Source organism: Neolamprologus multifasciatus, chromosome 19 (genome assembly GCF_963576455.1).
Source record: "Neolamprologus multifasciatus chromosome 19, fNeoMul1.2, whole genome shotgun sequence".
NCBI lineage: Eukaryota > Metazoa > Chordata > Actinopteri > Cichliformes > Cichlidae > Neolamprologus > Neolamprologus multifasciatus.
Genome location: NC_140457.1, coordinates 12,494,003 through 12,512,938, shown reverse-complemented (window position 1 = coordinate 12,512,938; position 18,936 = coordinate 12,494,003). Strand labels below are relative to the sequence as shown.

Genomic DNA, 18,936 nt, shown 5'->3' with positions numbered 1-18,936 from the left:
GCTGTACCACTAGCAGATCAAGAGGGTGATTATGAAGACTGCAGAACAGCAAGGCTGATTGAAGTACCCTTAGGATTCATAGTTAGTACTAATGTAACGGATTTAAAGGATTATGTATCTTTATGAGGTTCACCTTGAGGTATAAGTAGCTCGTTTACCTTTTGTGCGTTATCTTTCAACGACTTCAGCTTCATCTGCCACAGCTATAAATGAGGTAAAGGGGGGAAAAGAAGAAGAAATTCTATTGCAAGCAAGAATATGGTACTAGCAGAAAGTGTAACTGCAGGCGACTCATCAGCTCTGATTGGTGGCTGAATTAGAAGCTGGAGAATGGCAACATGTTCAGGTTTAATGTGATCAAAGGGGAGCTGCAGGCTGTCACCTGTATTTAAAGCAGTGAGTCGTAGTGAACTCAGGTGCCAAGACACTGAGAGATCCTCTGCTGGAGGAGCATGGAAACTGGAGCTGAATATCAATGTTCACGGGCTCCTGACAGTCACGAGCTTATAATTGTCTAATTATGCAACATTATAATTATACCATGATTTATACTTTTATTATTTTATTCAGCATAATTAAGATATAGTAGGCTATATCTTAATTACAGAGTAAGTTACAAATGAACAAATACTGAAAATCATAACATTAATTCACTAATGCAGAACCATTCTTAGTAATATTTGCAGCAGATATGACATGGAAATATAATAGGAATCACCTCATATACAAGGAGTTCCCACTAAATCAAAAGTACTGATTTAGATATTGCATCATGTATCTCAGGGGTTCTTTTGGGGGGCAGGGACCCCTTGGGGGGGGGGGGGGGGGGATTTTTCCAAGGACCCAATTATAGTCCTCAGCTGATAAAATGCTGGGTACTTTGTGATGACATGTCACTTTAGCTTGGCTTGCTTTCATATGCTAACACTTGAAGACACACAACACATTTTGTTTTTCCATTGTCATTCTCAGTAAGGTACTCAATAATGTAACTGTTGTCATACTTTCTAATTTTAGCTGGTTGTGCATTTTCATAAATGGATAAAGTGGATGAACTTAAATATTTGTCCATTGTGCTAATTAGCTCAACTTTGGATGATGGATATGTATTTACATGCCACTAAGTGCCAGGTGACAACATGTTTTTGCAGACCCCCAATCTGTGTCTTGAGGTCCCCTGGGGGTCCAGGCACAACCGTTTGAGAGACACTAATTTAGATGGTAGGGTCAACTTTTGGCTAAAACAATCTGCCCTGCCTTTTCACAGCTGTAACAGTTCAGGTTGCTGCTGGTGTGAAGGATATCTTCTTGGCACTCTTTGAGTCTTCTACTACAAACTGAGCTTAACCTCTTAAGCCCCAACACCCCCTGATACGGGGGCTTAAGAGGTTAAACAGTCACACCCAGCTTGAGTACTGTTGATGACCATGCCCATCCCCTTGTGACCTCAAGTAGCTTGCTGTGTCGTGTCACGGCTCAAATCACCTCAAACTGGTTTCTTGAACATAACAACAAGCTCACTGTACTCAAACGGCCTCCACAGTCAACCGATATGGATGTGATGAATCAGGATATTTGTGTCATGGATATGTCATTATGGAGCAAAATCTCAAAGGAATATTTCTGGAATTCATGCCAGAATTAATAATTAAGACAGTTTTTAAGTCAAAAGAAGGTCTAACCCAGAACTAGTGCCTAATAAAGGTCCCGGTGAGTGTATCCAACTAATAATCATAGAACACCAGACATAACATGTAATTTCAGCTGCCCATTTTCACATTAATATGGCAATAAATACATCACTGGCTCTCAAACTCAGCTAATTAGCACAATGGACAAATAATAACAATGGAAGACTAAAATGTGTTGTGTGTCTTCAAGTGCTAGCAAATGAAGCCATGTCTGGTTAATAAAAATCATTCATACTTTTGAATCACTTTGGCTGTCACGTCCAACAGCCTGTGCCTTACTTACTTGGACACCTTAAAAGTCGAAACACATCTACTGGTTTAACTGTAATGTGACACTGATATTATTTTTAAAGTACCTTTGTCATTAATTAGCCACAGTCAGTTTCAGTTTTTGGCCAGATAACTTTAAAAAAAGGTGATGGTACATATTTCTCTAACACTTAATTTGGTTCTGGCGTGATTCTGATGCTGAACATCTGAAATATATTTTCTTAATGTAACGTCAAGAGATACATTTTACAAGATATCAATAAATTTTTAAAAAAGAAGAAAGACCCATGGTGAATTTTTTTTGCACAAAAACAATACATTTATTCAAGTGTTCTCCAGCACAAGTACATACGAAGCCTTTATCTTCTCTTTGAACACTAAACAAAGGTATGGGGCAGAGAATGACTGCTACATCTGCTGTATGAACTGGTCTTGAGGAAAACCATACAGGCCATAAAACAGTTATGACAGAAAGAAAGTCACACAGAGCGTTAACAGTATCACTGAAGTATTGACCTGCTTTGACCAGTAAAATGAAATGCTGTTTCTGAATTTTTTTCTTCTTTTTTTTTAAAAACAAAGAAACAAGTAAGCGTCAGTTCAAAACAACATTCGGAAAACAGACATGGAGAATATTGTGGCATGGAATGTAGGATTAAGAAGCAATGCGCATTAAGCATACATTATGCTACAGTAAAAGTTATTACCATTTTTTTTCTCACACAATTTTCCCACAGATAAGCACCGACTACAGCAATCTCTAGTCTAAAACAATATAGCAAACCTTTCATTATTTGTTATCCTTATTTTTTCAAGTACAAAGTTAAAATGCCTTTGTTAATATATTTATATGAGTGAAATAATAGTTATTTTTCATTACTACAAGGAACTTAAAACAGTCATTGTCAAGACATGTTTATTTGTCTTCCAATCAAATACACTGATTCTTGATTAGGTAAAATGTTTAGCACCATCGGAAACGCCTACAATCCCTCTTTTTAAAGTCTTACAAAAAGAAACAGAAGTTTAAAAAAACACCACCGTGTAGGGCTGTGCAGTGAAGTTTAGACCGTCAATCTTAAAGCTGTCTTTAGGCCAATGTTAAGATCACAAAACATCCAATCTGGATTCACTTGAAACAAACAAATCAAAATTTAAAAAAAAAAAAAAAAAAAAAAGCAAGAGAATTGCAATCTCTCTACATCTAATGCTCGAAGCTTTGAATGAAATTTGTCAATGATTTTTATTTTCGACCTAAGATTTTCTTTCTATTTGATGATATATATTAGCAAAGAATTATATTTGTACATCTCATTTGTAATTAAAAAAAAAAAAGAAAAAAAATTGAAAACAGCAACCAGAAAACTCTATGTACAGAATGTACAACCATGAATGTGACGTTAGGTATTAAAGTTGGAGAGGGGGATAACATCTGTTAAAATACAAAGCACGAGAGCTCATATTGAGCCACCATGCATGGACAAAAAGGATGGCAATAAGGTCACTTAAGAAATTAATTACATTAAGAAATTAAATTTCAAATCTTAAATATGATTTAGAGAAGCGATAGCATCTGCTCTTACTCTTTACTCTTTGAGTGCTGACATCCGTGTCAAACACTGTGTCAGGCTTTTGTTTTGACAAACTGCAGCCTAAATCCTCTGTGTTTAGCTTAAGGATTACAATCAAGAGAATTTAGTTTGCGCGTGTAATCCATAATTTGGATCGGCGCTTACAATTTGCCAACATGACGACTACAATTTATCGAGCAAATGGCAGCGGCCCTACTGTCCTTCACAGGGGACAAAATATTTTACAAAGCAGGAAACACAGCTCTTTGACGCTGCCTTACATTTTTACAATCTTAATAGCAACAGACATTCCTTGAATTTACGTGGCAACATACTGTATCGCTGCTTCGAAACAGAGAACAATATGGATGATGGAAGGTGAGAAAAGGAGTTGGAAGTTACAAATGACAATCCATCTACTGTACACCGAGTCAAATAACATGGTTTCACATATAAAAAAAATCCATTCTTTCACTTCTATTGGCACAGCCCTACTGTATACAAAAAATATTACACGAGGATTGATCAGTTCACATCATTAAACTAAACGAAAAATAAACCAATTCACAAGAAAAAAAAAGTTTTTTAAAGAAAAAGAAAGTGTACGTATAAAAGTGCTTGATAATGTTGATAAAACAGCACAAAATTGCTATAAAAAGGTAGAAGAACTCTGTGAAGCGGCACCATATTGTTGAGTATTTGCACCTGACAGTTATTCAGTTTAGAGAGGTGGAAGCCGAGGAGGAGAGTTACCCGGCCTGGTCGCTCTCCCTCCTTCACAGCGACCACGCTTACTAACAGTTGTACAGTAACGTCATTGTTCATGATGAAACTAGAAAAAAGTAGCTCATCACAGACTTTGATCTTAAGTTTTTTCTTTTGAATGACAGAAAACATCATCTCCCATGTGGCTAGCTTCACTTTCTGTTTGTGCAGATCCAGACAGTGAGCCTGAGTGTAGCAAGGCTGAGATTAGAAGAGCACCAGTACAAACTTGTGTAATAGCTGTAAAAATGCAGAAAAGAGTATAAGCTCTATTTTGCAGTCAAACGTCGGTCAACCGAACGGCATACAACATTATTTTATTTTTTTTTTGTTAAATGTAAAAACGTCAAACAAAAGTTCATCCAGCAACAGGTTAAAACGCTCCGTATTGTCTAAAAATGCATTGCCACATGGGCTATGATGTTTCATATCATCTTGGAGCACCATGGTATTGTAACCATATTACAGTAGTACCTTTATTACCTTCAGTTGTGTATAGAAACTGTAAACAAAGAGGTATATGTGATCTGGTGTTTTGGATTCTCAGAGACACAGCTCTCTTGACACTGAAGGAAACATCCCTGTGAGGCTCAGTAGCTGGAAGCATGGCTGCACTGCAGGTGGGAGTCTCGCAGTACGCTCACACAGCAGAAGCATTTCACATATCTTGAAAAAAAATATCCTACTTCCTGTCTTTCTGATGTTTCCCAATGTATTCCTATCCCTCTCTCTTACAAGACGTATTTAGCACTCTTCTGTCTTCGTGTCTTGAGAAGAAAGCATAGTCTCAAGTATAGCTTGCACAAACAAATAAACAATACTTGATAACACTGCAGCGGCCCTACTGTAAAATGATATATAAAATTAAATAGAATAAGAATTGCAATTCAAATACAAGAAATAATGTGAAATCTATGTTTCGCTTACAAATTATACCAGAGTATAATTTGAGGATCAAGGCTCTTGTTTCTAGTCACAACATACAGTTGTGGTTCCTAAATTATGAGGTGCCGTAAGGGACATTATTGCTGAAATGCTCTCACACACACTACTAAAATTTTATCTCTCACACACACTACTGAAACGCTCTAACAAACGCTACTGAAATGTACTCACACACGCTACTGAAATGCAGTCACACTACTTAAAACCAAGGTGTTTCAGCTGGATAGGGCAGTGTTGCCAAATCCTTAGTAAGGAAAGTCGCTATTAGCTGTCCTAAAAGTCGCCAGAAGTTGCTAAATAATGTCATCGCCTAATTTGCATAATTGGTCATGCTTATGTAATTGTAACCTATGTTGTAGGAGAGAGAAATAACATCGTGGAAGAGACATAAAGTGGGTAAAAAAACACCCTAAATGCATTAGGAATATAATTAGAACTACAAATTAAATTCTTTGAGTAATTATTGTTTTTTTAATGTCACAATTCTAACCCTCCTCCTTTATCCGGGCTTGGTACCGGCAAAAGTGACCCAAAAAAGGCACTCTGGCGGAGTTACACTGTGTGTTTTTAAGTAGTTTTAAACCTTGTGATTTACAAAAAGTAAAAGAAGAACTGACTGCGTCAACGTCAGGGAGCAGCGGCTTTGCTCATGCGTGATTCATTTGCAGTTTGGATGGGTAGGGATCAGCATCTCCTGCTCTGACAGCAACTGGGGGCGACTGCTGCCTGTGAGCGCTTTGGCATGGGCGAAGTGCCCACGGCAGCAACCGCTGCTTGTTGAGAGTAAGAGAGATATGTGCTTTCAGGTCAAAAAGTGGTCATAGGTCTTCCTAATAGCAAAAGCAAAAGTCGCCAGATTTGTCGCTAGTCGTTTTTTAGAGAAAAAAAGTCGCTAAGGGGGTCTGAAAATTCGCTAAATACAGCGACAAAGTTGCTAAGTTGGCAACACTGAAACACCTTCCTGTTCAGCTGAAATGCCTTGGTGTTCAGTAGTGTGTATGAGAGCATTTCAGTAATAATGCCCCTTACGGCACTTCATACTAAATGGTTCTGAGCTAATTTTCTGACTGCTCAGTCACAGGCAAAGTACTCTTTGAGTGGTGCAAACAGGTGGCGGATAACTGGGACGCTCCATGATCTGCCCAGCAGCCTCTGCCTCGCCAGTCGGCTCATGTTGGATACGTCTGTATAGTGGACTGGAAAACCAAAGACCCTGATGTGAGCAACCATCCACACCACACGTGCAACCAGCGAGCAGACAGGGGAAGACAAAGGAAGAAAATCTTGAAATTCTGACCTCTGAAAAAAGCCTACACAGTAGTTGAAATCATTATGTTTACATACCTCTCCATCTCAGTGCACCACAGTATGTCTTCCTTCTCATTCATGTAGACTGGGAAGTGCTGGTCCTTGCCCTGCTTGATGGAATTAGACCTGGTAGTGATGGTCCTCACCTTGCCAAACTGGAGGACAATTTAAAAAAAAAAATTAGTTTATGCCATTTTTATGTCCTTGCTGCGTAACAAACTTACAAAACCTGAGATACCTTTTCTAAAATGTTCAGGTTATCGTGATCAGATAATTTGGTAAACATGAGGTTCCCGTGTGAAGACCTGTCCCTGGATCTTGGTCCCAGAGTTCTGAGTCTTCAGCTTTGTATTTTTCATCTTTATTTCATGATTCTGTATTGGTTTTAGTCCTCTGTTATGAGTTTTTCATGTTCTGGTTTCTTGGTTTTAGGCTGGTTTAAGAATCCCTGGTTATTCCCGCCTCTCGTTTCCTTTTCTGGCCCAGTATTGTTTCCATGTTTGTTTACCGCCCTCATGGTTGTGTCTTCTTTCATTAAAGTTTTGTTTCCTAGTTTTTTGGACATGGAGTACTTTGTTCTTTGTTGAAGTTTAAGCTCTGGAATAAAGTTGTCTTTTAGTTGAAACTTAGTTTCTGAGTCATGTCAAGGTTGATTTTTTTTGTTGGATGAATTCAATTTGAAACTATTACATCTAGCTGCCACATGGAGCCACCAGTGTGCAGAGTTTTACACTCCTGAATTAAATGAACTGTATTACAAAATCCGAACATGTCACACAGTGGAAATTTGCATTTATCTTTTATATTGGTCTTATTCTGATTCTAGTGTTTATTTGTGAGTGTAGTTTTTATTTGCATGATTTTATTCTGGTTGTATTGCATGTTTTTTTCTGTATACTTTATACTTTATTAATCCTCTGTAATAAAATTACATGGGCCATTCGGTGGATTTGAACCCCCGACCTTCCGATCATGTTTTAATCCACTGTGGACTGGCTGGGCATGGGACAAATTAGCTGATAGGGTCACCTCCTGAGGCATGGGTGTGTCCAAAGGCAGCCTATCAGCTGTTTAAAGGACCTATTAAAAGGAAGCTAGCTGAGCACTGGAAGGAGAGAGGCCCCAGATATGGAGAGGAACGCATGAAGGCCAGCTGATAAAGAGGGACCCGCTGCCTGATCATGGGGGTGCGACACCTCATCTGGAGTGGAGACAGTCTGGTCAGCGTGACGTGGCGACCCAGTCCCAACAGCAGGAATGGCGACAGTAGGAGACAACGTGTGTGATTGACAGCAGGGCAGAGGTATAGCTCTGGCTGTATTTGTGAGTAGTGTCTCCACCGTTGGGAGACAGTCGCCATGGCTATAAGAAGGCCAGCTTCCGGGACGATGGTTCTGGCCCCTGTTTGTTTACTTACAGGGCGATGATGCAAGGGGAGCCGCGGTGGCATCAAGCAACGGACTCCAGTGCAGAATTCAAGCTGGGCAGGGATGTGATGGGACGACAGGGGGATAGAAGGGTTCTCCTCGTCTTCCTGTGACGAGGCTGGCATGGACCCCGCTCTGGAAGAGGGATTTCTGCCCTGCTTGTGAACACCTAATAAACATTCGTCCTTGGCTGTGGGACAGTTACATTGTGTGACGAGGTGGGATTTTAGAACACATAGAACATTGCGTTTTATAAGGTTTTTTTGATATTGGGTTTGTTTATTCGTGGGAATTTTAGTACCTTGACAACATTTTATTGCTTATGGCTTTTAGAATTGTTTGTCATTCTTGCTCCCTGGCCTGGAATAAACCCTTTCTGATCAAACCTGCTTCATCTTTGTGCCCTGGGTTTCTGACTCGCTTGCTGTATGTAAAGAACCATCCTCTAGTATGACATTCTGCCACACCAGCTTTAGTGTCTACAAACACACACCATCAACTCTGATATTCTACTGTATTTAAATTGAATGAATCAGATTCATCACAGAGATTACAGCTGCCAGACTGAGTTTTTGTGCGCACCGGTGAGCGAACATGATGTGTATTGAAAGACAAGCTGCAAGTACCTTGGCCGTTCTGCCATGTTCTAAACAGTCCTGGAGTTCCAGCCTATCAGTGCACATGGCAGTCAAAGGCCTGAAAGAGAGAATGAACAATTTACACTTTAACACGTTATTTAAATCTAACATGCATTTCATTTTTTTCCTGTTCCCTATATACACTTACAATAGTGGATGCTCACATTAAACTTGGACTAATTTTCAAACAATTACATAACAGGTCAGGGTATGGTGACACGGTTGTCAGCACCGTCACCAGAAAGCAAGAAGGATGTGGGTTTGAGTTCACCAGCTGGCTGCCACGGACCTTTCTAGATGGACACGGGCTGTGGGAGGAACTGGTGATTCTAAATTCTTAATAGGTATGAATGGTTGTCCGTGCGTCCGTGTTAGGATGGATGGAATGAGTGCATGTACGAGTTCAAATCTTTGTGGACAAAACGTAACAGTCAAAAACAGTCAATTTTCTCATTACTAGGTGTGCAATAAAGCTCATGCTACATTCCTCTGATTACTCTACCTTTTTTCTAAGCCCTCCCCTACAACCTTGCATTTAATGCCACATTGCTACGAACTCTGAGTAACTGTCTTGAGCAAAGTCTACAGAAATGCAGACTTGTGAAACTATGGATAATCTCTAGCAGAGAGCTCTTCATGCATTTCATAATGTCACAGTGGGATAGCCTAAGTCTCTGAGTCTGTAAATGTAGACATTGGGATTGAGCCAAGGGAGGAACTGGGGCCCAGAAAAAGATAACAAATTATTATTTGAACTGTGAATCATGCAAAGCTACACTAATAGAGTCCAAGAATAAAAATATGGAGCTGGAGGTAGTAAAAGGTCCCATTTACAAATGTGAAAGTAGGGCAAAATAGACTGAATTGGATCTGCTATACTACAAGTCTCTACTTCATCGGCCTTTATCTGCAATTTTAAACAAGGAAAAAAATCTCTGCCGGAAGTATGAAATTACATCTAATCTAGCCACTGAAATCAGTTTCAGTCCATGCCATAATGGCACTTCATTTTGATTCAATGATTTTGGAGATAATCTAATCTAATTTGCTGTTCCATGCTTTGAATGCAGTATTATAATGTTTCGTCGGAGAGAAAACAGAAGATAATCTGCCAGGACAAGAAAAGTTTTCTTAAAAAAAGAAAGAAAAAAGAAGCCAAATCAATTGGGTATGTATGACTCACTATCACTGCCTTATCTATAGTCATAGTAAAAAAGACAGTATGATCCTTAAAATTCTGTTCTCCCATAAATAAACTAAAAATAAAAAGAATCTAGTCTTTAGCAGGTCTTAAAATATGATACATAAAACCTCAAAGGGCCTACAAAACATGACGTACCACACTATGTGACTATCTATTTAACAATCAAAAATCAGAAGCAGTGCGTGAGAAACTAAGGCCACACTTCTTCTTCCACACTGCTTCAACAGGAATTAAGAGAATAAGTAGCAGCCAGGTGCTGCTAATCAAGTTCACTCGATTCATTGATCATCAGCAAGCAAGCGCCTCTAAAAAACAAAAGGCTTCGGCAGTTTGTTCATCAGGAACATTCACATGTGTGTTAACACAATGCCAAAGAGGAAAAACATCAGCAATTATTTTCAGGAGAGAAGCTATTTCCAAATAGTCTGAGGTCTCTCATTCTGCAGTGAGAAATATTATTCACGATCAGAAAACATTCACGACGGCTGCCAATCTCAGCAGTGGCCGGCCATGCAATGCTCAGAGAAATTACAAAAAAATAAGAGCTACGTCTCAGCCTCAACAGGCCTTAATTAGATAGTTAAATGCTACAGTTCAAAACACACTGAACAAATGTGGCTTACTTGGAAGGGTTGTCAGGAGACATCCTCTTTTCTCTAAAAAGAATATGGCAGCATGGCTTAGATTTGCAAAGATGCATCTGAGCAAACCACAAGACTTCTGGAACAATGTCCTTTGGACAGATGAGACCAAAGTGGACAATGTGTGGCTATAATGCACAAAACCAAATACAGCACATCAGCGCAAACACCTGATACTAACTGTCAGCATGGTGGTGGAGGGGTGATGGTTTGGGTTTGTTTTGCAGCCACAGGACCTTGGCATGTTGAAGTCATTGAGTCTTTGTATACCAAAGATTTCTAAAGCAAAATGTGAGGCCATCGGTTTCACAACTGAAGCTTCCCAAAATGATGTCATGCAACACGATAATAATCCCAAGCACAGCAGCAAATCTAAAACAGAATAACTAAAAAAGGAAACAGCTGAAATGCCTGCAAATCTCAATGAACTGGAGGAAGTTCCTCCACAGCAACATGAGAGACGAATAAAGTCATGCAGAAAACAAAACACTTTAAATTATGGCACCTAAAAGTTATAATGAATCACAGGGTGTGATTAGTTTGTCACACACCACTTTTTCTTTTGGGCTTACTTTTCTAAAAACAAATAACAACATAGTGTAACATGTTCTGTGTTGTTGTTCATTTTTAGTTTGTTTTTGCATTATTTTAAGACTTGATACGGACTAAAGAATTTAGGTTGTACTTTGTTGTAACATGACCATATAATTTGACATATGCAGTCCCTTTATAGTGTTACTTTTTAGTTAAATACTACTTCTTCTCTCACCATTCATACACCAACCTGTTCATGCCAGGAAGGTTACCCCAGAAGTAACGGGCACGGTGGGCAGCTGACACTTCCTTGGCATCGATCATCACTGGGTTACACTGAAAACAGAGACGAGGAAGAACAAGCACCAATCAGGAAGCAACAAAGGTAAAAAAGCTTGTGATTGCATACAGAATAATACAACAACAATTTTATTATATAGCACAATGTTAATATAACAGAAAAGAGTCAAAATTAAACTTCAAAATTGTCAGTTTCCTCAGTGGACAGTCATTTAAAAAAAGAAAGTATTCTAACAGCTAATGAGGGTTTCACCTAACAGATAACCAGAAACACTATCTAGGAGTAGATTGCAGCGCATTAAAGATGGCATATTAAACTGTTGAATAAAGATCAAGACGTCAGAGCTCCGTTTTCATAATTCTTGCCTAAAGATAATGAATTATTGCCACAAGGGGGCATTCAAAGCCCAACAATACCCACTTCACCAACGGCACGTCATACATCTACCGCCTACAGCAGGTAGAGATTATAAGTATCAGTAAAGAAATTAACCTCTAAAAAGCGAGATATGTCCCTCTTGTCACTGACGCCCATAGCAACCACATTTTCAAAGAGCCAGAAGAAAGGCCTGTCTTCCCCCTGCTTCGGCCGAGCCTCATGGAGCAGTCGGTAAAACTCAAAGAACAGGCGTCCGGTGCCCTCTGTGAGACAGAAAGAGGTATTAAACCAGGTGCTGAAGCAAAGCAGAAGACATAAACTCCTTATATTCTAGTGATTTATTTAGGCCAGTGACTTTATATATATGAATGAATTTCCCAACTAATACATTAGCAAAGCGAAAGAGCAGTGGACTCATTTAAACTTACCATAAAGACCCTTCCTTGCAGGATTGACTATTGAGAGGTCATTGCATGGGCTTCCACCTATAACTAGATCAAAAGGACCCCACTCGTTTATCTGTATAGAGAAAAGAGTCAGAGTCAGGATTAGGGTTATGAACTGAACCAGCAATGTACTCCTAGTGAGTAGTAAATACTAATAAAACAAGCTATACAGATGCTAGAGTTTGAATGTTTTATAATGTCTTTATTGTCTTCTACTCTCCACTGTTGACTTTTAATATGACAAGGTAAAGTGTCAAAGAAAAGCAGGGTCTCACTGTCGGTCATTTGTACATCTGGTAAACAACCATACTGTTAAGCCTTAAAAATATCCACATTTTCTGTTTAGAAGAGTCTGCATTTAATTTCTGGTTTCCACAATAGAAAATTATATCCAATGCTACTTAGTACAAGCGAGTAATTATATATTTGTAATCAGACATAGCCATTTGCAAGTTTGGTGTCTCTTTTTAGTAACTTATTCTCACTCACATGTTTGCGCGTGATGTTCCGCACGTCTCCAACGTACATGATGCGACCCTCATGCCGGACGATACCCACAGTGATGGAGTCTTCACACACTTCAGAAGCTATGTAGCGACCCACTTGGATGCCAAGTTCTTTGAGCACCAGCAGTCCTGGGCAGGGTGTAGTTAAAGATTTTTTTTAAAAAAGAAAAGAAAGAGACAGTCTAAAAAAATCTGTCCACTTAAATGATCTGATCTGAAGAACTGGAGCTATCCCTAATAAATAAATCCTATGATGACTAACACAAATATAGCTAATAGCTATATAGCTAGTATAGCTAGTTATATATATGGCATAAAATTTCTCATGTGCAGTGACTGATACATGGCAACGTTCCGACTAATAAAGGAAGAAAGTAAATCCATCTAATTTTTGATAACACAAACTGGGGAAAATTGTCTAACCTGTGGCTATGCCATCAAATAGTGACAGGACACGAATGGGCTTCCTCTTCTCCGCCATGACTGGGGCGTAAAGCTTTGGTGGATCCTGAAATTATTGGCAGAGGGGGCAACAGTGAGACACAAAGGAGACAGACTCCTCAGTCACATGGTGATTGAGATTTATGGCCTAAAGGTCAATTACTTACAAAATCTTGATCATGATTATTTGCAAAGAAGTGCTGGAGACGGCTGGGCCAATCGCTACGACGCTCCAGCAGACCAAACACACCCTTCTGACCGCACATGTAGCAGTTCCATGGGTCTTCTTTGATGGCAGCGTGAGCGGCTCCTTGACCAACAAGAAGGTCCACGCACTCCACACAGAAGCACCTGTGCCAAGGATAACGACATTTACTTCTAAAATGATAACTAACCCTACCTATTAAAAGCAGTCACAGTGTTAAGTACAGTAAGCATCCTGGTTTGGCTTTAGTTTGCCACATGTACGATCCTCAATATGTTTCTAACGTAATTCCTGTGTTATCAGAGCTTCCCTGTATGGTATATGTGGTGCTCGTGATTCTTTAATTTAAAATACGGAGTTTATAGTGGATAAAATGCGGATCGTAGTTCGACCGGAAGTACCATGTTCCTACTTCCCCTTCACAATAAAAGCATTACGGCGGATTATAATAAAGAAGCCTTTATTTTCTACAACTAACGGAAGTAGTTCCTCTGTACTGACGTTAACTTAACCTCGCAGTAATGCTATTAGCTGGCATAGTGTAAGCAGTAGAAGTGTAACTACATTGCTCTGCTCATTTAAAGGATAGATTTATGTAGAGATACATCTTTTTGTGTTTAGCATTACTGCCTTACAGTACTGTGCTCTTTTCTTTATGTATGGTTTTGTTAACTATATTGTATTATGCATATATCTGGATATGTCACTTATCTCTTCACCTTATTTATCACTTATTTGTATTATGTACTTCTTTAGTAGAAAACCACACACACACGATTACAGCCACAAGAATTGAGCTGTGAAGGAAATAAACTTCCCCAAACCAAACCTTAAGCTTTTTTTTCCATGCTCTGGGAGAATTGGCTTTAAGTGGTGCTCTGGCTGACACACCAGGGTGACCGTAGTGCTAAGGAGTGAATCAGTGCCATAACCGTGTAACAGATGCATCTGCCATAGTTTACTACAAGATTAGAAAAGGAATACAGAGGATGGTCCATAAAAGATGAAATATCCAGTGAGCAGCAGTTCTCTGGGTAAAGATGCCTTGTTGATATCAGAGGTCAAAGGAGAATTGCCAGACTGCTTCACACTAATAGGAAACCAACCGTTACTCAAATAACCACTTGTTACAACCAAGGTATGCTGAAGAGCATCTTTCAACATGCGACACTTAAAACCTTGAAGGTTAATGGGCTGGAGTGGTAGAAGACCACATCGCGTGCCACTTCTGTCAGCTAAGAACAGGAAACTGATGCTCACCAAAATGGGAAACTAGATGACTGGAGAACTGTTGCCTGGTCTGATGAGTCTCAATTTCTTCTGCTACGTTCAGATGGTAAGGTCAGAATTTGGTCTTAACACTATAGCCAGTTTGATTACTCTTGCTGACCTCATCCACCCCCTTTATTATCATAGTGTACCCATCTTTTGATGTACCTTGATATAAAGCACAAATAATCTCAAAATTGCATCTTCAGCATCTTCACTGTACTCACATGGCCTCCAAAGTCACCAGCTATCAGTGTGTGTTTTATGACAGACAAATGTTGCCCTGGAGTCACCTGCTGTAATAAGAACAACCACAAAGTAATGATCGTAGGAGAATATCTGTGTCCTTTAAATAAAATTATACAATATGACCATGACCGACATGTCTCTCCTCTCTAAATCAGTTTATCAGTCATAGGTCAAGAAAAGGTGCACAGTTTCATTATCACTCTTTGTTTTGTAATTAAAACATGTAGATAAAAAGGTTTTTTAATGGGGTTTGTGGGTTTGAGAAGCAGCAAGTTATCGTCAACTATGTCATCCAAATGTCAAACGCCACCATCCAAAAATAGCATTGTTTGTGATCAGTCCAGCATGCCTCTGACAAAGCTCAATCTGTTCTCAATGGTATTTTTCTAGACTCCAATCTAACTGCGTGAGAACACCAGTCTGTTTCTTTATGTTTAACAATGCTCTATTCAACAGAAATACAGTGCAACCACACTTTATAAAATATTTGCTATCAGCAAGTTCTCCACTGGGCTGCCACGATGTTGCTTTACATCACTGCTACGAGATTAGTGACCCATCACAAAGCCTTTATTGTGCATCCAATATGAGCAGTGAACGCACAATCCTGCTATCTGTGCTGGAAAAACAACTGTAAATTTAGAGGCAAGTTCTGTCCTATTGAAAAATAAAATATATTGCTGTTATTTGCTACACAGCTTCACAATGTTCTTTATTAAGCAATAATTTTATGAGTATTTTTTATGACAAAGAGATTTGAGGACAAGTCAATTGGCTGAATATCCTGTAATAAAGGTGTGAAGAAAGCATATGAGAATTTTGCAAAGATTGCAAGTTTTTTTAAAGACCCTTTCACACTCTACTAAAAGTAGATTTAGGTTATGGAAGGTCAGTTATTTTTAGTTTCTTGTTCTTAGCTCACAGGAGTGCCACTTGGTGTGGTCTTCTGCTGCTGTAGGCTTCTAATGCTTCAAGGTTTGACGTGTTGCAAATTTAGAGATGCTCTTCTACATACCTCGGTTGTAATGAGCAGTTATTTCAGTTACTGTTGCCTTTCTGTCAACTTTGCACCAAGAAAATCCCTCATAGCTATGGTTTTAAAAATCCAACTGTTGTCTTAACCACTTAGCATATCAAAACTATAAAGAAGGCTGTGCTCAGGTCAGGTAATGTGTAGCTGTATATGTAGACTAAATCTAGTTCTACCAGACTCCATGCACATCCATGTAACTGCAACACAGGCTCTCATGGTAGAAACCTTACCGACAACAATTGTTGTTCCCACACATGAGCACCTCTCGTCCCCCGCAGCAGATAGTGCAGTATGACTGGTAGCCATCGTCGTCGTATTGATAAGCACATTCTAGGAAGCAGTTCTGCAAAAAATATCCAAAATATATTCTAAGGCACGGGGTCACATCAGTTGCTGCTTAAAATATGTGTTGTTTATTAGGAGCTTTGAAATTTGCTGTCACTTTTAATAACACCCTAGTTGAGTCCAAGTCTAAGCCTTTATCGCAGCTTACCTTGCAACTCTGACACATTCCTCCAGCAAAAAGAGGGTGCTCAAGGCTAACATTCAGACTTCCACAGGAGATACAGATGTCTGCAGTAAGAGAAACACCGTGTTAGTATTTAACAGGCAGAGCTCTGAGAGGAGTGAGCACCCAGAACTTACACCTCTGTGAAACAATTTGAATATCTATGAGATACAGTTGTGGTCAGAAGTTTCCATACGCTCATCATGGGACACGAGAGAGTAATTTGTACTTTTAATGATTTCCTGTTATTTTTCCAGGGTGGGATGATTGTACAGCATACATCTTTGCACAAGTTTGAATTTATTTAGGATTTTCTCTTATCTAAACAGGGTCAGAAGTATACATATACTCACTTAAATCTTTGAATAACTGGTGCTGAAGATTCTGCAATGTCTTTTAACTTGACAAGGCCTGTTAGCTTCTCATTAGTGATCATGACTGGTAGTTTCTATTTGCCAGCATTAAAGAGGATAGGCAACAACACAAAGAAGCACGTTTAGAGTAGTAAAGGTGAGTGTTTCAACCGAGAAAAACTTCGCTGTCCAGCTGACAGGCAATTGTCAAGCATGGTGGTAGCATCACCCAATCCTTTAACTTCACCTCAAATCAACAGTTGGTTGAAACTTTGATATAATTGGATGTCCCAGCAGGGCAACGATCCCAAATACACATCAAAACTGATTTTAAAATGAATAAAGCAGGCTAAAATTAAGCTTCTGGAATGGCCTTTCCAAGGCTTCAACCTGAACCTTATTGAAAATGTGTGTACTATGTACCAGAAAACCAACAAATTTAAATTAATTCTGTCAATACCACCTAGAAGACCAGTTAGATATACAGCCATAATTACTCCAGAAACTTGCTGATGGCTCAGAAGGGTTGAGCTGCAACTTGCTAAGAGAGACTGAATGAAATGTTAGTGGGGTGTATGTATATGTTTGAGCCCCAAATTATTATTCATGATCATAAGTGTGTGTAAACATTGACCACAACTGTAGGTCTAGATCTAGTTAGTTTAGCTATCAGGTTATGAGAAAACAAACAAAGCTGCTAATAAGGTAGATGAAATTACAGAAAACCCATTTCCTCCTTTTTACTCATTGTTATTTTGTGAACACAGATGCATGCATTTCATCGGCTTTGCCCGTCAACAACAGGTACAAATAAGAGGTGTGTCGGTGCCTCCTGAGAGGCCCTTCGGTGTTGCTACAAACAAGAGCACACAGAGAACGTTTCACTTACCCTCTAAGCTGCGGCACTTTTGTCTCACTTCGTAAACAAGTCGCTCTGACACAGAGAAATGAAGAATCTGTGTTAGTTCCTTCATTTTTTTAGAAGTAAATTCAGAAAAATATGGGAAAAAAGAAATAAAACTAAAATTTAAGATGGAATCACGCAAATAAAACTTCTTCGCCAAACATGTCAGAAACCACTTAAAGTATCAGTCATCATGATAATCCCTGACAGCACAAATGCTTTCATGAAATATAAAGAAATAATGTAACTAACAGATCATTTGATGGGTCAGTCAAAATACACATTTGGTTATGTTATTGTTGGAGTTTCCTCTGATTTCCTTGTATTACTATAGGATCTTTATTTTACATTATAAAGCACCTTAAGGCAACTGTTGTTGTGATTTGACACTACATAAATAAAACTGAATTGAATTACACTTCTTTTCTTCTTTTGTCATTTGGAAGAGACGGAGGATGAGTAATACTTGTAATAAAGACAGGGCACTGTCTTTCTAGATAGCATCTACTTATTGTCTTTAGAGCAACCTGAATCTTTTTGCCTTCTCACATCACTTGCTAATGGATCTCTTGTCCATACTTACCTCCCAGACCACTATAGTGATGTAAAACAACGCCGCAACCTCCCCAAGGAGCTGGACACAGAGTTCATGACTCCAATATAACCCAATAAATGAGGCACCTTACCTCGTGTTCTCTCATCAATGATGTCCTTGACCTTAGGTTTCTCTGCTGTGCTTTTGCGAGGCTTTTTGGCTGGAGGAGGTGTATAGGCTGCTGCTTCTGGCTCTACCCATATTTCAGGATAAACTTCTTTGTATGGGTTACGCTCCTCTGGTGTGCACAGCAGAAGCAAAACATTAATATTGCAGTAAATGTTACGGATGTTTTTAATTACCAAGTGTATAGAATACATCTGCTATGCCATTATATATAGCAATTTTTAACTCCTCCAGATGGGTCATAAATAGGGTTAAAAATAGTGATGTCATCTTACCTTCTGGTGGCTCCAAGCCTTTGGGTCCAGTGGGCTGAAATCCTGTCATAGCCCACTCAATCATCTGCTTGTTTAACATTTCCACGGATTTTGAGGTCTCTGTCTCATCACTGTCAGGGCAGGCCATGAAGGCTTTTCCTCCCCGGCTGCTAGCCACCTACAAACACATTCAAAATGTTTTTCACCAAAAATGTATTCTTATTCTATGATATTTACAGTAAAGATCCTTTAGTCCAATTCAGTTTAATACTATGCCTAAAATGGGTGGATAATTTGAGAGGGCTCTGCCTGCGGGGCGTCTTGGATAATTTTGCTCTTGAATTTCTCATTGAGAGCACTTATTTTGAAATTAC

General features: G+C 39.2%; 1 protein-coding gene across 1 annotated transcript in view; it reads right to left on the bottom strand.

The window, feature by feature from the left end:
* Positions 1–2,252: 2,252 nt before the first annotated feature.
* Positions 2,253–18,936, bottom strand: part of LOC146496106 (DNA (cytosine-5)-methyltransferase 3A-like) — a 48,862-nt gene continuing 32,178 nt past the window's right edge. Inside the window, 14 exon segments of the mRNA XM_085142813.1 lie at positions 2,253–6,455; positions 6,587–6,705; positions 8,604–8,673; positions 11,245–11,330; positions 11,788–11,936; positions 12,102–12,192; positions 12,609–12,754; positions 13,049–13,133; positions 13,234–13,417; positions 16,053–16,165; positions 16,316–16,395; positions 17,573–17,617; positions 18,274–18,420; positions 18,584–18,740. Coding sequence (XP_084998939.1) covers positions 6,314–6,455; positions 6,587–6,705; positions 8,604–8,673; positions 11,245–11,330; positions 11,788–11,936; positions 12,102–12,192; positions 12,609–12,754; positions 13,049–13,133; positions 13,234–13,417; positions 16,053–16,165; positions 16,316–16,395; positions 17,573–17,617; positions 18,274–18,420; positions 18,584–18,740 — 1,614 coding nt within the window. The 3' untranslated portion in view covers positions 2,253–6,313.